The following is a 23,649-nucleotide window of genomic DNA, read 5'->3' as shown; positions in this document are numbered from 1 at the left end:
CTGGCACATTTCTCCACTGCAGCAAATACTGGAGAGCCTTCTCTGGCTTCGAGCCCAGAAGTAGCCTGTTGTGAAGATTAAGGCGGATGGAATCTCATAGCCAGATAATGGTATTACAATAATAAAACCCCATTCACACTGCATTTACTCAGGAAAAAAATGAATATTACATTGACGTTAGCGCACTGGCGTCAAATATCAGTTTATTCAACCCTCGGTCTTTATTTGCAGATCAGTTAAAGAACACAACTGAAGAAACGTGTATAGATAGTAAAATATTTTAATTAAATATACAGGAGGTCATATCATACAAAATGTCTTTATTTGTTTGTTTTTTTTGTCTTGCCCCCCAGTTGGGTGATTGGTAAACAGATGGCTACTGTATCAAAAACACTTTCAGGATGCACATTAATGGAAACATGGAAAAAAAAAAAAAAAAAAAGTGAAACGACAACAAATAAAAAGTATCCTAATTCTTAAACTGTAGTGTTCGTTTGAATCTAACGTGATCACGGTGACCTTGAAACAGAACAAACAAGGACACAGCTAGATTGTGTAACCAACTTTTATACTGTTTTTTTTATACTATTTACAGATTATAACAGTTTATATGAGAACAACCACGCAGTTCTATCTACAGTGCTATTTACATGGAAAATAAGACGAAAGAGAGGGGTTGCCATGAATTGATCCCATATGAATGTTCTGTACAGGAGCCAGCACTAATGCCAGTTTTACCTACACACAGCAATGTACAGTACTTTATCAGAAATGAATGTCTTTATCTAAGTATTCAGTAAAGTTTTTTTTTTTTATATAGACAGACCTTTACAGCTATTTTTTTTTCTTCTTTTGAAACACCAGACATGTTCACTGTGTATTTCGAGTATCCTGGATTGCAATTATAGTGGTTGTAAAAGCCAGCACAGGTGTTGTCTTTCCACCTCAGGCTATGGAGCATGGTAGGCATACTTTATGGAGTCTGGTACCTTTTCATCACTGCTAGAAAACACATAGAGCACACATGCCCTGCGGATGACAGACACCAGGCCTGTGTCAATATCAGCTATCGGTAAATCTCGCAGGTTCTTGTATAATTGACTGCCTGACACATTTAAGCGAGGTGAATAGATTCATTGAAGCACAAATACTAACCATTAGGTTAAAGCATTGCTGTTTAAATTTTAAAAACGTGAGATTTTGTGCCTTACCCATTAAGTCTGATAGCCAAGTGTGCCATGTCGTTTTTGTATGAGTGTCTGTGCGCTGCATTTCAGACAAGAGTGACAGTAATATTGACATTCCTACCCTGCTACGGAAGATAAACCTTAACAACTGTAGTGCTAACTCTAATCCAAGACTGCGAAAGGCACAGATATTTGCAAAGCAGTAATATCCTAAGTGACAACATTCCTATCAAATCATACAGTGAAGCTTTTCAGCGTGTTGAATAAAAGAGTCTGTTCACCCCCCCCCCCCCAAAAAAAAAATAGCTTTTCAAGTCAAGAACAAAAAGATGAAATGCAGATTTCTTTTTTTTTCGGTGAGCATTCCACAGCAGACGGCTGCTTCATTATGCTCGTCCGACAGACAAAAACAAGCTGCTGCAGTCTACTCATCACAAAGGGTTTGAGGGTCAAATTACTTTCAGTTTAGAAAGTAAAAATTTGAAAGGGCTTTTCATTAACTTTCAACAAAAAAAACATTCGTGATTTGTCAGAAGCTCAAACATGATGGCGGTTTATGTTTTGTTTGAACTGAAATACTTTATGAATAAAAACCTGAACTGAATAAAAAGTGAGTCTACAGTACATCTGTCATACACAGCACCCCTGAATGTTATGTTATGATGAAACTATTCATGTTATGCAGCACCGCAGTGAGTGTTAATGTCTATTTCAAAGAGTCCAGGTGGATTTATTGTGGCAAAAAACAGGCAACAGAGTTCAGCGTGGAAACATGTAAACAGATACAACTCCACTGGCTCCCTAAAGAGTAATCGTATGCTTAACAGCTGTTGAACATGGTTTGTGATGGTGAAGTTACATAAAGAATTTCATTTACGTTGTCATGTTACTTTTAGTGTTTTTAAGCAACAAAGTTTAGCCCTCAGACGCAGTAAACAAATGGCTTTTCTCGGTTGCCCTCTTTTTACACATCCAGAGCAACAACCTGACTCATGGTTACTGAGAGCGGCAAACTGATTTGTGAGCACATACACATGAGCTTTGTGCAAAAAAAGGATACAACAACAAAAAAGATACAGTAAGTGGTGATACAAATAAAGAACAGTGCAAAGTATATAAACAAAGGCATACACAAATAAAAAAAGAAAATGGAATTTTCAGTCCGCCTGACTGATGCATTTATCAGTTACAGCCAAAGTTATATAATCAGTGTTTTGTTTCAACTGAGCCACAATCCCAGAGCAAGAGAGACAGAAAGATGAAGAGAAGCTGAAATAGTTTCTGAGGATGAAGAAGGAGATTGAGAACAAATTGTTTTCTCTCCCTCACAGTCTGGTGCTGGGGTGTACCGAGGACAGCTGAGGTGGTGGGAGGGTCGATAGAGGGTAAAGATGGTGCAACAGGTCCCCGTACAGTGCTGCCCCACCTGGGTGCCTGTAAAAGTGGTGTGGGCTGGGGCTGGAGGCCAGCAGCTGCCTGTGGAGCATCATGGAGTGGAAGGCTAATGGGGGCACGAGGGGAGACACTGCTGACTGGCTTTTCAGGTACTGGAGCCCTGGGTGCTGCTGCAGCCCGTCCTGGCCTCCTGGGGAGACAAGGCTGCCAGGTGGGTACATGCCAGCATAGAGGGGTGCAGCATGGGGTGGGGGGAAGGTGGTTGTAGGGTGGCCCTCGGGGAGATGGTTGTTGAGGTGAACGGCATGGGCCGGCTCGGCTGGTTTCAGCTCCTCTGGGTCGCTGCGTCGGATTGGACCGGCAGGGTGGATTGGTGTCACCACACGCACTTTCCTTTCTGGGACTTCCTCGCTCTCGGGCTCTACTAGGCTCCGCTTGCTGGGTCGAATGGGGCTGGTGAGGGACGATTCCCCAGAAGCTTTGGGGCTGGAAAATTGCGGCGATGGCTCTGCTGGGCTCTGTTTGGGGGGAGAGATTGTCATAGGAGGAACTCGACATGCTTTGGGGTGTGAATCCAAACCCTGGTGCATGATCGAATATGGGAGACTGCAGAAGGGAGGCTTTGAGAAGGAGGAAACCCTCTGAGAGAGAGGTTTAGAAATTGTGAAGTCTCTGGGCTCATCTTCAGCCTCTCTACTCTCTCCGTGTGTTTGAGTCCTCTCACTGTAGTGAGATCTGTAGGCCAAGCCCTCTTGCTCCAGGCTGCCACAAACAAAGCCCTGGCTGCCTTCACGGTCCCTTGTGTAGTGCTCTCTCCGCTCTCCACTGGCAAAGCCAGTCATCCTCTCTTGGCTCAGGCAGTTCTCAGTTTGTCTGTACAGACTGTGGAGGTGAGGGGAGGAGTAGCAGTCACCTGCGTAGCTCCGTGGCAGAGCAGCTGAGCCTTGTAGTAGCTTCTCCCCAGTGTTGTCCACCCCATCCTGGGCCTGGGTTCGGGGGAGATAAGGCTGCCATGGCGCACTGACTTGAGGCTGGAGATGGAGTTGATGGCTCGTCCGGCAGCTGTACGTCTCTGATAGCTCCCCCGCAGTGCTCCTCTCTGATGGTCCACCTGTGGCCTGTTGGTGAGGCTTGCTGCTCTGGGCATGCTGGATGACTGATGGCCTGAATATGGGTGCTACCTCAGGGATGCTGTCTGATACACACCCATGCCTCTGTCCTACCCCTTCCTCATCACTTTTCCTCTTCTGCTTGTCCCTCTCACCCACTGATATGAGAGGGAGAGAGGATGCAGGTGTGGGAGGTGGAGGCTGAAGTGAGAGAGAAGTAAAGGAGAAAGGGTTCGACTCACACACTTGGGAGAGGAGTTTCTTTTTGGCCAAAGGAGACATGACCCCTTGGCTAGCTTTGCAGTAGGCAGCCGTCTGTCCGGGGCCCTGGGTAGACTCCTTCTTAATGACTCCATAGTCGTCTTTCTCTGGGAAGGAATCTGTGCTCAAGTCTATACACTGTCTGTCTGCCTGCTTACACATCGGTAACACCTTCCCGACTCTCCCACCATGACTTTCTATGGAGTCTTTGACCCTGGAGAAGGGCTCAGGCAAAGCTACATGCCCAGCAGGTTTATTCTGATCCCAACGATGAGGCAGATAAGGGTTTTTAGGAATGAAATGCCCTTCAGTTTGCTGTTCACAAGAGAGTTTTGCTTGGAGGGCTTCACTGATTTGCCTCCATTCAGGCTGGGGACCAGGCCCCGTGTGGAGGGGTAGACCAGCATGTGGGGCCCTGCAGTCTGGCTCTTTGGGGCAGAGTGAAGATGGCTGCTCCACTGCCAGGGACTCCTCTTTCTTCAGGGTCAGATGTAACTCTTCCTCCTCTATTACAATTGGTTCGTCTTGCAGAGATACCTCCTGTTTTACGGCTCTGGACAGCTCATGATTCTCTTCTCTCCCCTCGGAGTCCTGCATGTGGAAAAAGATAGTTGTTACAGTTGTTTCTCAAACTAAAAGAAACAGGATACTCCTATATGTTATTATTTGTCAATTTAAAAGCCAACATGAAGTCTTGGCTGAGCGTGAAGCCCTGATGAGAAAGCACAGGGGCATAAAAATGAAGTGAAATTTTTGGAGTGAGAAGGAATTCTGATGAGGCAGCAGTTGGAAGAGGTCTGTGACTGACCTGTGATTGTTCTTGGCCTTTCACCGTCTCCCCTCTGTCCTTTTTGCTCCCCAGCCTGTGATTGTTGGGGCTTTTAAATTTCTTGGCCCCTACTCCTTTGGCTTTGGCTCCTGGGGCCTTCTCCTGGCAGCCATCCTGCTTCCTGGGTTTGGTCAAAGGGAGGGGTTTGTCCTGCTCGCCTTTAATGTGCCTTTCATATGGGAGGAGGAGCCTGAGGAATAATGCAGGCAAAGGAGATATGACCATGTTATGTCGTGTCACATTTCTAAGACACAGTTACTGATTACTTATGAAAACAAAAATCTGTTCTCAGCTAAAAAAAAAAATTGTTGTTAAAATAACATACATTTGAGTAGAGGAATAATTTGAAGCAAAGCACCTTGTTGTTGTTGTTTGTTTTTGCAGTGAAATACATTAACCCACATAAGTATTTTGTCTGGTAATACCAAAAACAGAATGAACAGCAGGTTTGCCGTAAGCATGCAGTGTATCAAATACCTTGCTTTAAAAGCCCCTTGTTTTAATACCTGGCAAGCATTAACAATCCTTTTGTAATTAAACTAGGTTAGGGGAAATCCAGGCTCAGATGGGTGCCAGAGCATGTGTGTGTGAGAATGTGAATAACCAGTTATCTCATGCTGAGACAGATCACATTTGGTATTACTTTAACCTTGACAGCAAAGACTATGTGCGTGGGTGTGTAAAGTTAATGTGGTTGGGAATGAAATAGGAAAAAGATATCTGGAAGAACTGAAATCTAGCTGTTCACAGGAACCTAACAGCATATAATATTTAATTTAATATACCAATACAACTAATGACAGAAGCCCTTAACAATTCAGCTGGTAACAGTATTCTCCTGTTTTTAACACACGTAATTAAATGCAGTGCGGCTCCATATGCTCCAGCTTAATTAAATCCATACTAAGTGACGAGGAACCTTCTGCAGAATAAACATTAAACGATTTTTGACTTCTGTTATTTCTCTTCAGAATACATCCCAAGTCAATTTTCCATATCTGATGTCATAACTAATGGGAACATTAAGATCTGGATAACATAACAATACCCGTGTGTAAAATAATGACATGAAGAAACCAGCGAAGGAAACTTTTAGATTTTATTGCTCTTTAAAGAAAATGGAAATTGGCACTAGACCAGAAATAAGAGACGATCTGGAAGAGGAAACCAAGACAACTGTAAAAAAAAACTACAACACGACAAACTTCAATAAGTTCCTCTGAAAATCTCTTCAGCTCCATAGTCAGGTTTTCTTCTTTTTTTTTTTTTACAATAACAATCCGTGAAAGCCAGACAGAAACATGACTTTCTCAGTCATGAGAAAAAATAAGGTCTTCTCGTGTAACGACAAGAGACGGTTGCACTATTCCTTTTAAGGGACATGGCGGTAAAACAAACAATGAATCAAGAGCTGTTTCGCCTCCTCTTCAAAAGGAAGAAAAAAGCCTCAGAGAGTTCAAGAGGCTCTGTGGGATTTTTTTTGTTATTTTTCCTCTGAACAAAAGTGCTGGCAGGGAAAGCGGTGAAACTACATTTCATACAGCTGGTCTGGCACCAGGCCCCAGGCCAAGAAAGGAAATGTACTATTAAATGTGACTTATTGGAGAGACGGAGAGCAAAGAGGTTGTGAAAGAGAAGAGAGGAGGGAAAGGGAGCAAAAAGGAAAAAGAGGGAGTGAAAGAGCGGATAATGACATGTTAATGAAGAGCAAAAATGAATGTGCATAAAGGAATGAAGAATCCTCGAAAACATGCAGTCTTTTAAACTTTAAAATAGCAGCAGTGGCATTTATTAGGAATAGGAAAGTGCTTCTCAGGCCTTCTATAATTAGCCATTATTGCTAAGAAAAAGCAGGTATAATAAATGTTTCACTATTATTAAATTGTAATTTCGTCAGGCTTAAAATATGGATATTTAACATGTGCAAATGTTCAGCTTACTATTACTGATGAAAGGGCTCGAAAAGTGGCATATACACTGTATATATAGCAGGGTGCACTGTTGACTATCAGCATGATCTGTGGGAAAGAGATGGCTGCCTTGGCCCGGGTCAACTTTATGGAATGTCAATAAGAGGTGGGAGGTGTGGGGGGAGGGGGTGTCGCTGGCCCAGATAATGTAAGAGCTGAGCCCGGGAAATTACTGGAGCCTTAAATAGTTTCAAATGGAAAGTCTAAGTTGGCCAGGAAACTAAAAATCAGTCTCAGGAAGTTCCTCTCATTGTCAGAATGATGTGCTTTGCTACACTTATATATATATACAGCGTGTTAACAAAAATTGTACCCTATTAAATGATTAATTCCTTCCATCTCAGTTTCTTTGCTAATCCAGCCATGAATGGCTGTTTAAGCTACCGGGCTTTCACTCCTTTTCATAATAGACTGGAGTAATTTCAATCAGTGTACATATAACTTAGTCATGATTGTGTAATATGATATAATAAGCACTCATAATACAATACCACTATACAGTAAGTAGCAATTTCCTCCAAGGCAGGGGAAGGGGCTGAGCTTGGCAGCCACTCCATTAGTTGAGAGAAAGCCAGGTGCAGTTATTAATTTTAGCCACTTGGGGGCGTGTGCTGCTCTGACTGATTCCAGGAAAGGATTTCATCAAGGCAGGAGAGGCTACATTTTTATGAGGTCAATAAATACTTAACTTCCTCTCATGCCAATTTATCACCTGGCTTTTGTTTAAGCAGCCGTTTTCCATGTTGATAACAAGCAACTAAAACGTGCAGTCAAGAGATTAAACATTGAATAGTCAGAGATAGAAGCTGTCTCATGTAATTAAGCTAACAATATTTTGTCATATATTCTCTATAATGCATTGTAGCTGAGAGATCCTGGAATTAGTAAGATCAATAACAGCGTAATTCATCACAGCACAACTGTCAACTAAGCAGGTCTGTGCCTTTGAAATAATGGATTACACACAAAGCACCTCCCCCCCAAAAAAGACAACTTGGCAAAAACAAGGTGACTTTACCAGCAATGTGCTGCTCTCATCTGAGTTTTGTGTTACAGGAACAAGCAGTGTACTCAAATCCAAGAAATGCCTAAGTCACCAAATAAGTGGAAAAAGCCTGCAGGCTGTTCCATTTCAACAATTTCCCTCCCATCCGTGCTGAAATTAATTTTAGCTGGTGTTGTGTTAAGATCACAAGAGCTGCTTCATGCGTAAAAAAAAAAAAAAAAAAAAAAAAAAAAAGAAACTATTTAAAGAGCTGGTGGACAAGCCCCCGGGGCTGTAGAAAGATTTGGAGGAAAGAAAATAACGTACTTTTACAAGTCTGCGAGGAAAAGAGAATAAAATAAAAAAAGATCAAATCAAATCTTTATGAAATCTAAGTGCAATGATTAAACCTCATCACAGCCAGGACAAAACAATAACTGCTTTCAAGAGAGAGCGAGACAAGATGCCAGCAGAGGGATAAACAGACATTGTAGCTGGTCCCTATGCTTTGGATTCATGCCTCAAAGCCCCTCTTTTGTCTCGAAGCCAAACCACTTGAGGTGACCCTCATTCATGCAGTTAAAACAGGAGGGCAGCACAGGAATGTATGAAAAACTTAAGTCCTTTGTCAAGTCTGAAAATACCAGATTTAAAATGACCTCTACTGTTCCCCCGGGGTTTGCTCTCATTAGCTGCCGCTGCTGCAGCTTGCAGTAAATGTTCGCCATAGCAGGTGTGAGCCAAGAGTGCTAAGTGTTTGAAATAAATGTGTACTATTCTGCATAGAGGAACACTCAAGTCTTTCACTCACTCAAGTATTAATACCCTATAATATACAGAGTATGTTCCCTGTTGCTGCCCTAAAGTGGACTAAAATCTCAGCAAGAATGTCATTAATTTAATTTGCTACACTGAACTAGTTATTAATCTCAGTAGACTTGAATAGATTCTCATACAGTCGATTGCCTGTCACACATCAGTGCAGTAATTTGTGATTTCTCATTGCCACTAGGGGAAGGAAACCTCGGACCTTTTGATTAAATTCCACACGTAAAGAAATCGCCCGATATTGTGATTTGTTAGATTGCTGTACAAAAAAGAGTTTCTTTTTTTTTTTTTTTTTCACTGAATGCTCAATGAAGCATTTGTCTTGGGGAAACCATCTCTCTCAGAGGTTAAAATAGCTGCCTGCTATTTTAGTGTAAAGAACATGCAGCCCTTTGGCTGCATTCCCACTGCAGCTGAAGTCCAGATTCTGTGGAAGAGTAATGGATATACAAAGAATCTGTCCGTGCTTTTGATACAGACAACATGTTGAGACATTGTTTATAGTGTTAAGGAACGCTGACAGACAATATACGACAGTCTTCTCATGTTGCTACTTCCCCCTCTCCCTCCTTTCTCTCCTACTCTATTTCTCAATATTGAATCATTTTTGCTTGTTTATTAAAAGCTGTCATCGTTGTAGTCCTTCTCTCTCCCCCGGCTCCTCTCAGGTATGGGAATAAAAAGCAGGCAGGACGTGAAGGTGATACTCCCACCACGCTCTTACTGCAATCTAATGATACCCTCTGCTTTAGAACAAGAGACCAGAATAATTGAAATCCGTGTTTGGGCTGCAGCATTAGGAAAGGCAAGCTAAAGTGTAATGCGCCACATTTGATGTATCTGCAAAACACCAAGGACAATGCAGAGAGATGCTGACGAGTGCATGATACTGAGCATCGAGCAGAATACAATTGCAAAACAATCGCTATTCTATTAGAATTCTCAGTGTAAAGAGTGACTCAAGGTTTCCTAATAATGTATTTTTATATCTGGAGAGCAGCTTTAGTGACTGCAGAGGAACATCGATACCAGGAGGAATGAATAAAGGCTGAATCAATAAAACATCTAGTCGCCTAAAATTGGAACAGGCGTGCATCTCTCTTAAAAGAAACACATATCTGCATGATCTAAGCCAGAGAATATTTCACAGGCCTCAGACTCCATGTACAGTACATCTGGCAAACATCTAATACTTTAAGATGAAATGATTTAATCCAAAACCCCTCATCTGTGCTCTCCGCTATTGCCCAAAACCTCAGAGTTTTTAAATAGCAAATTATTCTAAATTGCTTCTCTGTTGCCATGGATACCCCCCTCCAAAACTCCCCCTCCCACCCCAATACCAACCCCGTTGTGCAATTACATTAGAGTGCCAAGGCATGGTGAGGTATTAAAAAACTGTAACAGGCAAAAATGAACAGAGATAGTGGAATGTGATGTTTCAGTAACAAGAGATCACATAGGAAACCAGGAAGATTAAATATGTAGGAGCTGTTAAAAGGCGCTGACCTGTATAATGAAAGAAACAGCATGAAGTGCAAGGCAGGGAGTGGGAGAGAGAGAGAGAGAGAGGGGGGAGAACACAGAGAAAATGGCACAGCACAGAAGCAAAAGGCAGTCTATTTCAAGGTTATTGATGCCATCTTTTTCATGACCTCATTTTTAATTCAGAGCGCTGGGCCCTGACAGCTAATCTCAGGAAACGGTTTAAATAAATATCATTAAAGCTTCCCCGTAGCTGCAGCGGCAGACCTTGGCTTGGACATTTCTACATTGATTTTTCCCTGCGCACTAATGAACGCCACTCTGTGACTAAACAACAGTAACTTTGAAAATGACAATTAGCTGAGGTTATCTCCTGTTCAATTCCAGTGATGTTACTCCATTTCTACCAGTGATTACTGCCTGCTTCTGGACTGCATAAATATAGTGATTATGCCCCTGGCCCCATCTTTCACAATAACATCTCCTAGGAAACCATTTCACATGATTTTACCATTAGCGCTGTAAAGGGATAATGTGTATAATTTAAAATGAGAGCTGAATGCTTGTGGATATTCACAGTCTTTAACCCAAATAACACCAAGACAGCCAAGAATATCCACTTAATTGAAAGCAATTATGTCCTGAAATATTGTTTCCTTTTTTCCTCCTAGCTGGAGACTTTTTATTTCCTGCTCTACTCTACTTTGGCCCACTGAGACAAATCGGATGTGATCCTTCTGAGCGAAGGGGGAAAACATAGGTGTTGTTCCAGTTTGTACACTGTACATTCTTCCATGTGAATTATATTTCTGTAGCACATTGACTAATGATTAAAGGTGGAAACAAAGACGCCTCTGGGGAACAAACACACACTTCAGCGAGCCCACAAACAGCCTCATTCATCATGCAGAGAGAATGGCCATGTTTGCTGAGTTAATACAATGAAGCTAATTGCCCTCCAAGCAGCCCAAACACCAAGGCTCAGCTAAAATTATTCCCCTGAATGGAAACTTGCTCAGCTTCAGCTGATCTCTCTCTCTCTCTCGCGCTCTCTCTCACACACACACACACGCACGCACGCACGCACGCACGCACACACACACACACACCTCTTACACCTTCTCTCTGTCAGCCTGATATTCACTGCAGTGTGTGGATATTATTGCTTTGTATTGATTCAGCATTATTTTCCCTCAGCTGCTTCTCAGTGGCTGGAGAGGGAAAGGCCAGCACAGCAGCAGTCACACCTCAGCGCTTCCCCTCCACCCCCCAAGAATTCGTCCTGCCTCATTCGACCCTATTTACACCCTACACGCTAATGAACAATATACTGTAGCTGCTCACATCTGGCTTCAAAGTCATTTCTAGATTTACCTACTACAAAACAAAGATGAAAGACATATTCTGACTTCTGGCAATAACAAATTTACAGTATCGTCCCTGAAGCCAGGTGTTGATAGTCATGTCTATTATTAGTATAAATAAGGAACTCCAGTGTGCAACGGCGCCTTTAAAACATAACCCTGTGTGTGGCAGTGAGGAGCACCTGGGAACGCAGTGTAAACACTGAAAGCACCCTCAGCCCGACATTTAGAAGCACATTGTCAGCTTGTCTACAAATACAACACACTGGACAATAAATTTGCACCTACGGTTTCGCAAATTTCTTGGAAAAGCTGCTGCGGCCACAACTGCCTGCGCTTGCGAATTCGCTTACAGCATGCAATCTTGACACAATATGAAGCTGCAAGGCTCCATCATATGGTACTGCTGGCATATTGCTGTCTTACTGACAGGTGTGTGTGTGTGTGTGTGTGTGTGTGTGTGTGTGTGTGTGTGTGTGTGTGTGTGTGCGCGCATGTGCGTGCGTGTGTGTGTGTGTGTGTGCATATGCGCATGAGCTGGGCTGTTGCGTGAATCTGCAGCAGCCGCAGGGATGTGGAGAGGGTCGCCGGCCCCGAGGAATGACCTGTTTCATGAGCCACTGGTTATCTCTTGCTGGGAAGATCGTATTTGGCATTTGTTTAACCTTGGGAAAGTAGGCGTGTATGAACGTTTGTGTGGGTGTGTGTGAGTGCATGCAAGCAGTCCTGCATAACACCTTCACAGCTCCCTCAGGATCCTATCCATATGCTTGCTTTGGTTTGGTAATACCATCTGAGTGATTATAATGTGGAGGTTCAAAATGCTGCAGTATCTGACTGAATGATTAGATGAATGCATTAAACTGCTGTTCCCATCTTATCTTGCAGCTTCGTGTGCTTGTAATGCATATATAGTGGAGAGCGTGGTATCTGTATATGCGTGTATCCATGTAGGTCAGTTAATAATTTAATACATTTTGCTGTTATTTTTTTACTTTGGTTGGCTTGTGGGCCAGAATGGGTGGCGATTACAGCATAATTGGTTCCATAGTGACACAACTGATCAATTAATCCTAAGAAAATAACTGAATCTCATTGCGAATTGATTTAAATCCATAAAGAGTGCATTTCTTTATACAATTAGAACTACATGCCATAACAATGAGAGGCAGCGAGGAGTGATTTGCAGACTCTCCCACAGTTATGAGCTCTGTTTTTCATGTATGTGTAAGCACGGCGACTTCCCTTGAATAAGATCAATATTTGTCTTGTAGTGTCCTGGTGTTATGAATAAGGCATTGTGAAATCATATTTGATGCAGCTGTGAAGGAGTCTACTCACTTCGGGCGATTCAAACTGTTCCGTGTGTGCATGCATAACAGTTATGTGTCATAAATAACCGCCAAACATAATAACTCACCTCTCGTAGTGTCTCCGTGTGCACGTGGCGGCACTTGTGCTGCTGGGGTTGCCGCCCAATTCATCATATACATGCTTCCACTGTCTGCGCACTGTGATCTGGAGGAAAGGATGAGAAGACAGTGATAATACAAAGAATAAGAAAGAGAGAGGAAGGTTGGCAGAAAGATGAATGGCGACTATGGAAAATTTAAAGACAAGAAAAATACACAAAAAAAACACAAGTGGTTGACATCATTTCAAGGTCTTGGGGAGTTACTGAGTCATGATGTTCTAGTTATTGAATCCTCAACACTCAATCCTCTAACATAATAAGCTCTGTTAACATCATGCAGTCAGTTGTTCCTGCTGTAACCCCTTATCCCATAACAGATGGGAATAACGGACGGGCTGCAACACAAAACACAAAAATCCAGGCTGCCACAGAGCTAACAAAGCCTCGACATGAAATGTTAGATAATCAGCCGCAGATATGAGGGTTTTAAAAGGATATGAGTCCCCAATTACATGAGCTGTATCCTGTTTACGGCTTGGTCGGGCTGTCTGTTAGGTTGACATTGTAAAGCTAGCTAATGAAGAAACGGGCATGAGCAATACACTCAACGACTTAACATCGAACATTGACTTCACTTTGGAAACACGTTGCACATGAATAGGGAGTGAATAAACGGCAGGTGAGGCTGCCAAGTCAAATGCCTCATACACCCTTATTTCTGACTCACTCGTGTGGTTGTGTGCGCACTTGCATGCAGTACTGTACATGTGCACACTTGTGGGTATGTATGTGCATTTCACTTCTTCTCAAACATGGGAAAAAATGAGCGATTTATCCAATTTCCTTCTGACCAGAGCAGAACAGAGGAACATGTGTTTTCCACTCCAAGGGGGTTTTGAAACAACAGCATAATTTCTGCTAAAAGTGGCTCTGAGCAAGACTTTCTTCTTGGGAAAATAGTGACTGACCTCAAGGGACAAAATGAGGGCAGGGAAGGGGAAGACAGGTAGGAAGACAGCGTCAGAAGAAGAGAGCAGGAGAGGGCGGATATTGGGAGGAGGGAAACAGAAAGAGGAGGAGAAAGAAGAAGAAGGGAGGGACCTTGACGAAAGAGGAGACATATATTGCCACATATGTGAATACTTACCAACTCATATCCTCCGAGTTTCTGAGCAGCTTCAAACATAGTCCAAAGGTTGACTGTATGAGACAGAAGACAAACAAGGCAGTTAGGAACTGTGGGAAAGAACTTGAACTGAAACGCATGACGTCAGATACAGTCATTACACCAGAGAGAGGGAGACGAATATTTTGATCCTGTAGTTAAGTAAAAGCAGCAACATCAAAATCTTGAGAAAAAAAACCCACACCATTACAAATTAAAGTCATTGATTTAAGTACGATCAGCAAAATATATATACATAAAAAAAGTACTCATTATTCACAATAGCCACTTTTAGTGTTATCATTTATTACATTACTGGATTAGTAATGAATTAATCATCATATTAAGCAGTATTCAAATGTTGTGGATGTAGCTCATGGCGGTACAGATTTTATGACCTGTGTACTTTAATATTTAAACCTATAGTGCCACACATTTACATATAAATAAGCGTCTTTTAGATTCAAGCCCTTTCTAAACCAGTTCACATGCCGCCAGTATACAGAGTTTTAACCCTACTCATAAAGACTCCTCGTACTAAGTACTTATTAAGAAACTTCTTAGAATCATGAAGTTTCCTAATAATTTTCCCTGAAAGTAGTAAAGTAGATCCTTGTAAGGATAAAAGTTATTCATAAAACATCATAGCCCTTAAGAGAGCTCCCAAGGTGAAAAACTGTTCAGAATAGGGAGGAGGACTTTTAAGCGGCTTAAGAATTCCTTAAGCAGAGGAGAAAAACTGCGGAAGTATTCTTCAAACGCTAAATGACAGCACGCTACAAATTATATTGTGCAGGGAGGATGTTTGTGGTCGATCTCATTTGAGACACTCACATCTCCCACTTGTGGTGCCAGAAATAAAAGTGATCACGGAACGAAGATATTTGGCAATGGTAAAAATGCGACAGTGCAGCAGTGATGACTCGGGATTGTCGCTATCCATCAGCAGAGTGATCACACAAACAAAAACAGCACTTTCACAGCCTCATATTGGGACGCGGTTCATTTTGTTTCCACTGGATGTCACTGTCCATTCTGTGCTCTTTATCACAGAGTGCTTTTTAAACAAATCAACCAGTCACATCTTTTAAAAGGATGTGTCATATGTCAAACGGGGTCAACCACACCTCCCTCACTAAGACCAGGGTTTCTGTCCCTTCCTTGCTCAGAGTTGCTCTAAGAAGTTTCCTAATTCAATCCTAAACTAAGACTCCTTGCTAGAAATGTTTAGCCTAAGTTAGGAGGTCTCTGAGAGGATGTAAGAATGTTTGTGAATACGGTCCCTGGTGTCTGGTGAGACATTCCCACGCCTGCTGGTTGCTCTGAACCGAACACTTCCACCAGCCGAGCCAACTAACTTCCGGTTTAGCCCCATGCTGACTTGAATGGGGATCAAGTAATTCAATGAAATCTTACAAAAACAAAGTCTTACAACAAAGTCTTATAAAGTCTGATAAAAAAAAAAAAATAAAAAAAAATGGCTGATGCTTTTTATTTCATTTAAACAGCTTTTATCCACCATTTTATAGCCTCAACAGTAGTGTCGGAGTAGGCTATGTCAGAGCCGGTGAAATTAGCACAATGCAATGCAGTTCAGTGTCCAAATAAATAATGCTTATATAAATGAATGAATGCACAGAACGGACAACAAATCAATAGAATAGTTTGAGGAATATAATGATTACATATTCCTGGCCTGGCGAAAATGAAAACAGCTTTTCACTGAAAACAATACTGCACTTCAGCTGAAAGGATGCAAATGAACACTGAGTACTTGTACAATCACCACTATGTGATAAAATACAGCATATACCTCATCCTGTCAAAGAGATTTGTTAACCCTCAGCTCCAGCCTGCAGGTATGAATGAAAACCATTACAAGCATCAAACACTTGGCAATATGCTCAAACTTCTGTTTGAACTAATGCAAATTCATTTGCATTGATTTCCCCATGCAAATACCCCATGACAGGCCATATCAAAATACAGGTCTTGTGTAACATTTTCCTAAAAATAGCTATGTAAGCTTTCAGAAAGGCTTCAAATGGCGTCTGTCTTTGAAAGAAAATATTTCCCACAAACAAAGAACCACAAGTTCATTGGGGGACTTTTTGTGCCAATGACATTTGTATTTGCTTTCTGTAACATCATTGTTTAACATTTTTATATGAAGGCCTATAAATAAGAAAAGGAGGCCTCGCCTGGGGAGAAATCCATCAAAATTCAATCTGTGCGTACACAAAGCCTTGCATTTGTCAAAATGACATTTTCCTATCTCCGCATTTGACAGCATTGATTTTTTTCCTTCCCTCCTCTCTGCGACCGTTGTCAATGCACGGGTGGAATAACAAAGGCAGCTGGGTAGGGTTTTCTGTTTGAACTGAGCACGCCGGCGTATTGTGCTTTCTGACTGTAGAAACAGAAAGATGGTCTATGTAACTAGCTTGTTATGCATCGACTGTAATTACCACAATAGCACACGGGACTGGGAGGGAACAGAACACATAAAGGAAATGAGAGAACATGCCTTTTCTTAGATGTCTTGTCATTAGCAATTTCTTTTCTTAATTCCCCTCTATTTGGCAGGGGCAATTATCACTGAGATAAGGATGACAAAACAGGAACACAATGCAGCCTCAATGACACACCGATGGCATGGCAATTAGACAACAAGGCTGAAAGGGGGAGACAAATTGGAACTGATGTTCACAATCACATGCTGATGCCCGAGCGCTGAAGCACACATGCGTCTAAAACTGTCACATAGAGACGCACACAGACACGCACACGCACACACACACACACACACACACACACACACACACACACACACACACACACACACACACACACACACACACACACACACACACACACACACACACACACACACACACACACCATGAGTTAATCCCACAGATCAAAGGCAATTGAAATGTACAATGTAGACAATACCACTCTTGTTTTTATTCCTCCTTAATTCACAATCACAGTCTGTATTTCCCTTTAACACCTTCACTGCACTGAAAGGACTGCAGCTGTAGAACAAAGTCAATAATAACCAAGTGCTAAAAGAAGAAAAAATAGACAGACAGCAGCTCACACAAAAACTGCAGCCACAGTTATTAGTCACTTTCTGTGATTCAAGTGCTTGTGTGCTTTCAGCCTTTTAAATAGAGTGGGACTGTTAAATGAGCCATCTCATAAAAAATAAAAAAAAAAGTACATACTACTTTGCAGAAACCATTAGTTGAACATTTTACAAACTAGTTCATCATTTCAGTCATTTTTAAAGTAGAAATAGTGAAAAATGCAAAAGATCCTTCATCAAACTCTTTAAATATGAAGATTTGTTTATTCTTTTTTGTTATTTTTTATATCATTTTATTTAATATCTCAGGGTTTTGAACTGTTAGTGGAACAAAACCAAGTCATTTAAAGATGTCAACTTGGAGTCTGGGAAGATGTGATTGACATTTTTCAAATCAAAGAAAAAATACTGCATTTTTATTCCAGATAAGACAATAATCAAGTTGCACCTAAACGTTGATAATAGAGTAAATATTTACTTCAATTTTCAGGCGAAAATAAAAAATTCTCCAGTGTCTCAAATGTAAAGACTTGATACTTTCGGGGGGTTTTGTGATCGTAAACTGAGTATCAGGCCAACTGATGTCTGCTCTAAGATGTTCAATGCATACAAACCCTATAAATTCAGCATGAGAGTAGGGCAGGAAAACAAGTGGGCACTGTGTTAAAACGATGTTATTAAATATTATCATTATTACTGGGCTCAAACTATGTTATGAGCCATTTGAGGCCAAAGAAGATTGACTTGTTCTTCGTGGTTTGTATCTGTGCTGGGCTGTAAAGACACACAATTGCAGTCTTAAAAAAAAAAAAAAAACAGTAAGACTCCACACCTAGGAGATGAGGTGGAATATACAGAAATGGTCCATGTTCAGAATCAGATAGGGCTTTATTTTTTTGGAGGTAAATCAAATGGATATTTTAGTGGCCCAGCCAACAAAGCACGAATAAGTCTGGTAAATCATTTAACCATCTGTTGCTTTGTGAAACTCCAGAGAACTTCATAAAAAGATTATTACTCAAATGCAACTAAAATAACACAATTTCAATTTCCATTACAGGAAAGTGAGCGCTTTGATCTTTTAATGCATTTGTAGCGAGTTTAAAGGGAAGAATATGAAAACGCCGCCTGATTACATCTAAGGGTTTGTTGTATTAATTATGATGTGTTTTCCTTTTTTTTCCCCTTTCTCTTTACATGTGCTGATGTGTGCTTGCTGCCAAGGACGAAGTTTAAACAGCATGATTTCACCATTTAATGAGGGCCTTGCTTATGATGTGTCTGGTTTTGAGATTCAAAGCATGAACTGTATGTAAAACAGTTGGCGCGCGGACCTCGACTTTATTCTCAGCTCAAACTGAGAAATGCCAACTAAAAGTAAAGCGTGTTGGGTATGTAATTCTCCCTCCATCTCTTTACGTCTTCCTCGCTTCCCTCTCTATCTCCCGCAACCACAATGACCTATTTAAGCAACAACATGTCGGCAGTCAGGATGACAGGACTGTCAAAATACCGTGGTGAGGTTAGCGCAGTCGAGGCGACCACAGCTTACCTTCATGTAATAGTTTAGAGTAATGAGTTTTACTACGCTATAAACTGTCACTGTTACATTCAATAGACATCTCTCTCCCTCTCCTGCCTCTCGTTAATTTGCCAGAGTTGTCGCGCCACGTTCTGATCTGAATGGCTAAATCCTTCTTGGTGCCTTTGACATGAATGCAAATGTGATTTCCTTCCTTGAATAAGGACTGAAGGAGAAAAGTAAATTTGAAAACCACAGTTTGAGATGAGAGCCCACGGTTTCTCGTGTGTCTCGCCTCAAGATCAAACACAGAAAACAAACACACTTTCTCAGTTTCAAGAGACTAGAGCTCGGCCCTTTATGATGTTTATGTGCTTGTTTCTCCTCTCTGTCCTGTGCACACCGAGTGCAAGCTAAGCACCTGACCTATATCAGAAATCTTTCATCTCGGGCCGACGTGTTTCCCATACATGTGATGTTCTTTTAATGCTGTTAGAGGACGTTCTTGGCCTTCACAGGAAACCCCTTTGACAAGTGTGAGAAGATAGTCTCTCCTTACATAAAAGTCAGCCAAAATGTCCTCTGACAGGAAGCCTCATGAGCCTTTTACTAACTGCTAAATGTGATTTTTCTCAACACTGACAATAATTCCTTTGGTTTATTTTACACTTTAACAGCAGTGTAATTTTTTTTTTGATTTTAGGCATAATGCCTGCAGTAATTGGCAACCGTCTCCACTTCGTCCCCAGAAGCTTTTCATAGTTAGGACGAAATCTGTCCTTGACTTGACTGAGAAGCAGCTACTTGTTTCTCAACAGAGAGGCAGCACAGATAACATGTGGTTAGAGACGCTGATTAAAATCCACACAGGGTTTTTCCCTGCCTGTTTTACATGGTGTATGACTTACAGAGTGCAGTTTCACTCTGATATCTAAACTGTAATTTGAAACATATACTTCTGTTTCTTCACTCCAAGCTCAAGGTATTTTGGGGTTCAAATAACGTACTTTTCTTTTTCCTTTTTGTAGGGAAATTCTGAGGTTTTGGTACTTTCGTGCTAGTTCTTACAGGTGTTTTTTTTTTTTTTTTTTTTTTTACCCTGATAGGTTTGTGACAATGTTATGACCTAAATTTCCAGAATATAACCCAGGTGGCCACACAAACTTTACTGCTGAGTCTAAAGTAGATTACTCCATTGTTTAAACATTGCCAGAGAGGAAATACAATAATAAGTTGTTCTACTCACTCTGTTTGAAGCCCAGGAAGGGGATCCTCTCTATGGCCGTGTCTCTGTCTTTCATGTACTTGTACAGCGCTACTAAGAAAGACTGCTCCTCCGCTCGGCTCTCCTCTGATGTTTCCTCCTCTTTCTTCTCCTCCTTGTCGCTCCTCTCCTCCTTCTCCCTCTCCCGCTCCCTGTCCTTTCCTCTCTCCTTCTCCTCAGCAGAAGATTTCTTACTGAGGCCGATGGCCTTATGTTTGGCTGGTGTGGTTATTTTTCCGTTGGGTACCGTTTTACAGTTGGGTTTCACCTGCAAAGAGAGAGCATACACAGTCAGCAGGGGAGTTGAGTGGAAAACGTAATCTTTAAAAAGAGGGTTGTTCAAATGATGTCAGTGTGTGTGAGAGAGATATGTTTTGGGTTTATGCGCAAACAAATATTTTTACAGACCATTGACGAAGCCGCTCATTGATTATCAATGAAGCAGCTCTCCTTGTCATCACAGATTAGGCACAGATAAATTTGACTCTAGCTTTGAGAGAGAATTGCTAATATTGATTTAGCTGTCCAAGGTCATAGGAATAACAGCTGCGGACGGGCTTTTAGCGGAGATATTTCCTTCACTTTGAATATTACAGCCAGTGTCAGACAATATAAAGGACAAACGCACATACAGTGAAAATATCATGTAAGAACATGTGACCAAAAAAAACTACCAAATTGACGTGATGATTTCACTTGTATGTAATACAAATTATGCCTCAATTTCCTTCATCAGCTAACATTATTTTGGAGGTAGTAGAGTGATTCCTCTATATTTACAATGCTGCTTGTTGTTGTTGGAAGCTGCTGAGCTAAAACATCATCTGCTGTGGGATCATGCTGTACTTGTTTCAAAGATTATTATTGTGTTTGGAGGAAGAGAAAAGACACGCAGACAAAGAGAGTGCTGCTCAATAACAGATGCTATCATGACTATCAATGAATAAATGCGTCAGACGAAAACAAATTGTATTGTCTTAGAGACATTTTAGAGATTAGTCAATCACAGAAAAAAAAGCTGTTCATATTTTGATAATCATTCATCAATAGTTTTTGAAGTAAAGATGCCAAACATTTCCCAGTTCCAGCTTGTCATACTATGTCATCCCTTTGTGTGCCTTCAAAGCCAAATGGCTCTGTGCATGTACAGCAGCAGCTGCTGTGTCGCTGACAGTGTATTGTTTGTGAAAATAAAACATAGTAACCTTGTTTTATAACTGAAGGACAAGATTGAAAGCAACTTACGACAAAACTTATGCCATAAATAACAAAGCTGGTGCATGAAAGGGAACTTTAAGTTACTGTTTATATAATACTCTTCATATAATGTACAACATACGTATGAGTGCTACCTTTCAAGAGGCTACAAATATGACATATGCATTATGTTTTGCTATAGTCTAATGGATTGCGATACATAAATTATATTGTGATACTTTTTTGATGTCAATGTCTTTAATCTCTCTTCATGTGAGAGGTCTTCATGTGTTTTTCCTCTTGAGCCTTTGTTGCTGCTGTAACATGTGAGTTTCCCCTCGGGGATCAGTAAAGTCCGACCTTATGTGAACCCTTTTTTTTTTATCTAACTCGTCTTACCTTGCTGTTGGTTTTGCTGTCTGGGCTGCAGGGGTCCTGTGCTGCCGCCGCTGTTGAACACTGGGTGGACCCTGATGACCCCTGACCCTGAGCCTGACCCTGGGAGTCCCTCCTCAGAGAAATGGACAGCTTCTTCTTCCGAGGTCGCCCCTTCAGGTTAGGAGCTGTGGGAGGGGAAATGGTGACAATGAGATTCATCCATTTCGGTGGAAATGTGTGTGCTGATGCAGCACTGTGTAATGAAATCAATATGTACCTCTTTGTTGCCAACTTCTAATGTTTTATCTAAAAATACTAAACTCCAAAGGAAGAATAAAAAAAATAAAAAAAAGACTATTTCAGCCAGAAATCCATTTCCTATCAGGCAGCACTCAGTTTTAGCTGAGGAGGACGGAGGCTATGACAGGAACATTTACAATCAGGCAGAGGAATTTCACAGGCCTGCTAGCCTGTATCTAATTATTTTTAAACTGGATTAGTGCAACATTGTGCTGAATGGGGTAGCAGGCTGCCAAATTGCTCCAATGTGCTAGTAAACATGATCCTCCAGTTCCCTCTCCGCCTAAAAGAGAAACTACATTTAGATTCAGACAGATGTATTCCTAAGATTACAGATGAGGGCGTCACAACAGTCGAGCAGTTAGTAATGTAAATGACAGATGCTGCTAAACCAACAAACCCACAAAAAAAAATAACATTTGATACAGATGCTAAAAAGCCTGAATGTGTTCCTCGCCACAACATATATAACATGACGGAGCTTTGTGTTGTTTTTTCTCATCATCAAGCATCATAAAGAATTACATTGTACTTTAGCACCTCAGATTCCATCATTCCTCCATTTTTGGTTTCCCTCTGGTTAGTCTACTCATTCCTTAAAGCTCCACGCAGTTAATTAAAAACACATGAACCTGCCTGATACAAGCTCTTTGTTTGAAAGGCTGGCAGATATAATTGCTCAGTTCACATTACACACACAATAAAGTATTTAAGCCCTCCAAGTCCTTTGTACACCCACGTTTATGTCAACCCGCGATTGTAATGTAACTTCTTGGCAGAGTGCCTTGCCTCCACGCAGCAACACAAACAGAGATAAGCTCAAAGGAGAGAGAGAGAGAGAGAGAGAGAGAGAGAGAGAGAGAGAGAGAGAGAGAGAGAGAGAGAGAGAGAGAGAGAGAGAGAGAGAGAGAAACTTCAAATAATCTAAATTCAGTCACGTATTTCTCAGTGTCAACATTATTTCTTTCCATCTGCAATGACAATTAAATCACATCCAAGGTTGTTCTCTGCCAAAAGGACTCTGTGATTATTTTTGTCGGATCAAATTCCCATCAAGAAAATGTTACAATAACACCAGAGCTGAACAAAACCAAGTGGCAGTCATTAGAAGGGTAAAATCATCACGATTCAGCAACCTATCACTTCATGTTGTTATTTTCACCACCGCTACGCTGTGGAGAAAAAGCGCAGGGAAAATTCCAAGGACATTTGTTATGCGTTTGTCATCTCTTTGGCACAATAAAAAAAAAAAGAAGAAAAAGAAAAAAAAGTTTTCAGCACTGTAATCTTTGCTTCGAAAGCACAGGGTGTGTTCCTCCCGCTGCTGTTTTCTCATTTTGCTGCTTTGCTGCCTCTTTTATTCAGCCAATTACTCATTAATGCTGAGAACTCGCATAGATCCTGCTTTTTATGTGTTTACTTGTGTTTATTTGTGATACATTAGCACAAAATATTCACTAAATAGATTAATGGCACGTAACAAAATATTTATGTCCTAATCCAAATAGCTATTCTTGGGTTTCTATAAAAAACACACATGTAAACAATACACAAACCATAAAAATGTGATAAAATCTTAAAGGCACTAACTGATGACAACATGCCAGACATGTGTCGTGCTATGTAGTGATTAAAAACATGTGCAGTCATGCCCAAAGGCAAACATGAAATGACCGATGGTGAATGCCTTGACTTGAGATTTATTTTCTATCATGTGACATCGGTTTAAACAAACATTGCAGGTCTGAGTGAGGTCATACTCCCAGTGCGGTTCTGTTTTTAGTCCAATCACTAACCCCCCTGACACCCTACACTCCGTTGCATAACCTGCCTGTCTGTTTACATTTTTCATCAGGTCAAATACTGCTGCGTAAGAAAATGCTGCAATTACAGCAAAACGCCGCC

The 23,649-nt window shown here is 41.2% G+C and overlaps 1 protein-coding gene across 1 annotated transcript in view; it reads right to left on the bottom strand.

Annotated features, from left to right (window-relative positions):
* Window positions 1–305: 305 nt before the first annotated feature.
* Window positions 306–23,649, bottom strand: part of arid5b (AT-rich interaction domain 5B) — a 77,536-nt gene continuing 54,192 nt past the window's right edge. Inside the window, exons 5-10 of the mRNA XM_069692940.1 lie at window positions 21,466–21,629; window positions 19,852–20,137; window positions 13,975–14,027; window positions 12,834–12,931; window positions 4,761–4,971; window positions 306–4,543 (exon numbers count right to left, since the gene is read on the bottom strand). Of these exons, the coding sequence (XP_069549041.1) occupies window positions 2,513–4,543; window positions 4,761–4,971; window positions 12,834–12,931; window positions 13,975–14,027; window positions 19,852–20,137; window positions 21,466–21,629 (2,843 nt within the window). The 3' untranslated portion in view covers window positions 306–2,512. The remainder of the gene's footprint in view (window positions 4,544–4,760; window positions 4,972–12,833; window positions 12,932–13,974; window positions 14,028–19,851; window positions 20,138–21,465; window positions 21,630–23,649) is intronic.

Source organism: Brachyistius frenatus, unplaced genomic scaffold (assembly GCF_029030835.1).
Source record: "Brachyistius frenatus isolate BFR_SWC_R1_liver_20210118 unplaced genomic scaffold, ASM2903083v1 Contig_13, whole genome shotgun sequence".
In the NCBI taxonomy this organism is placed as follows: Eukaryota; Metazoa; Chordata; class Actinopteri; family Embiotocidae; genus Brachyistius; species Brachyistius frenatus.
Note: the sequence above shows the minus strand (reverse complement) of the source record. Positions and strands in the feature narration are given on the sequence as shown.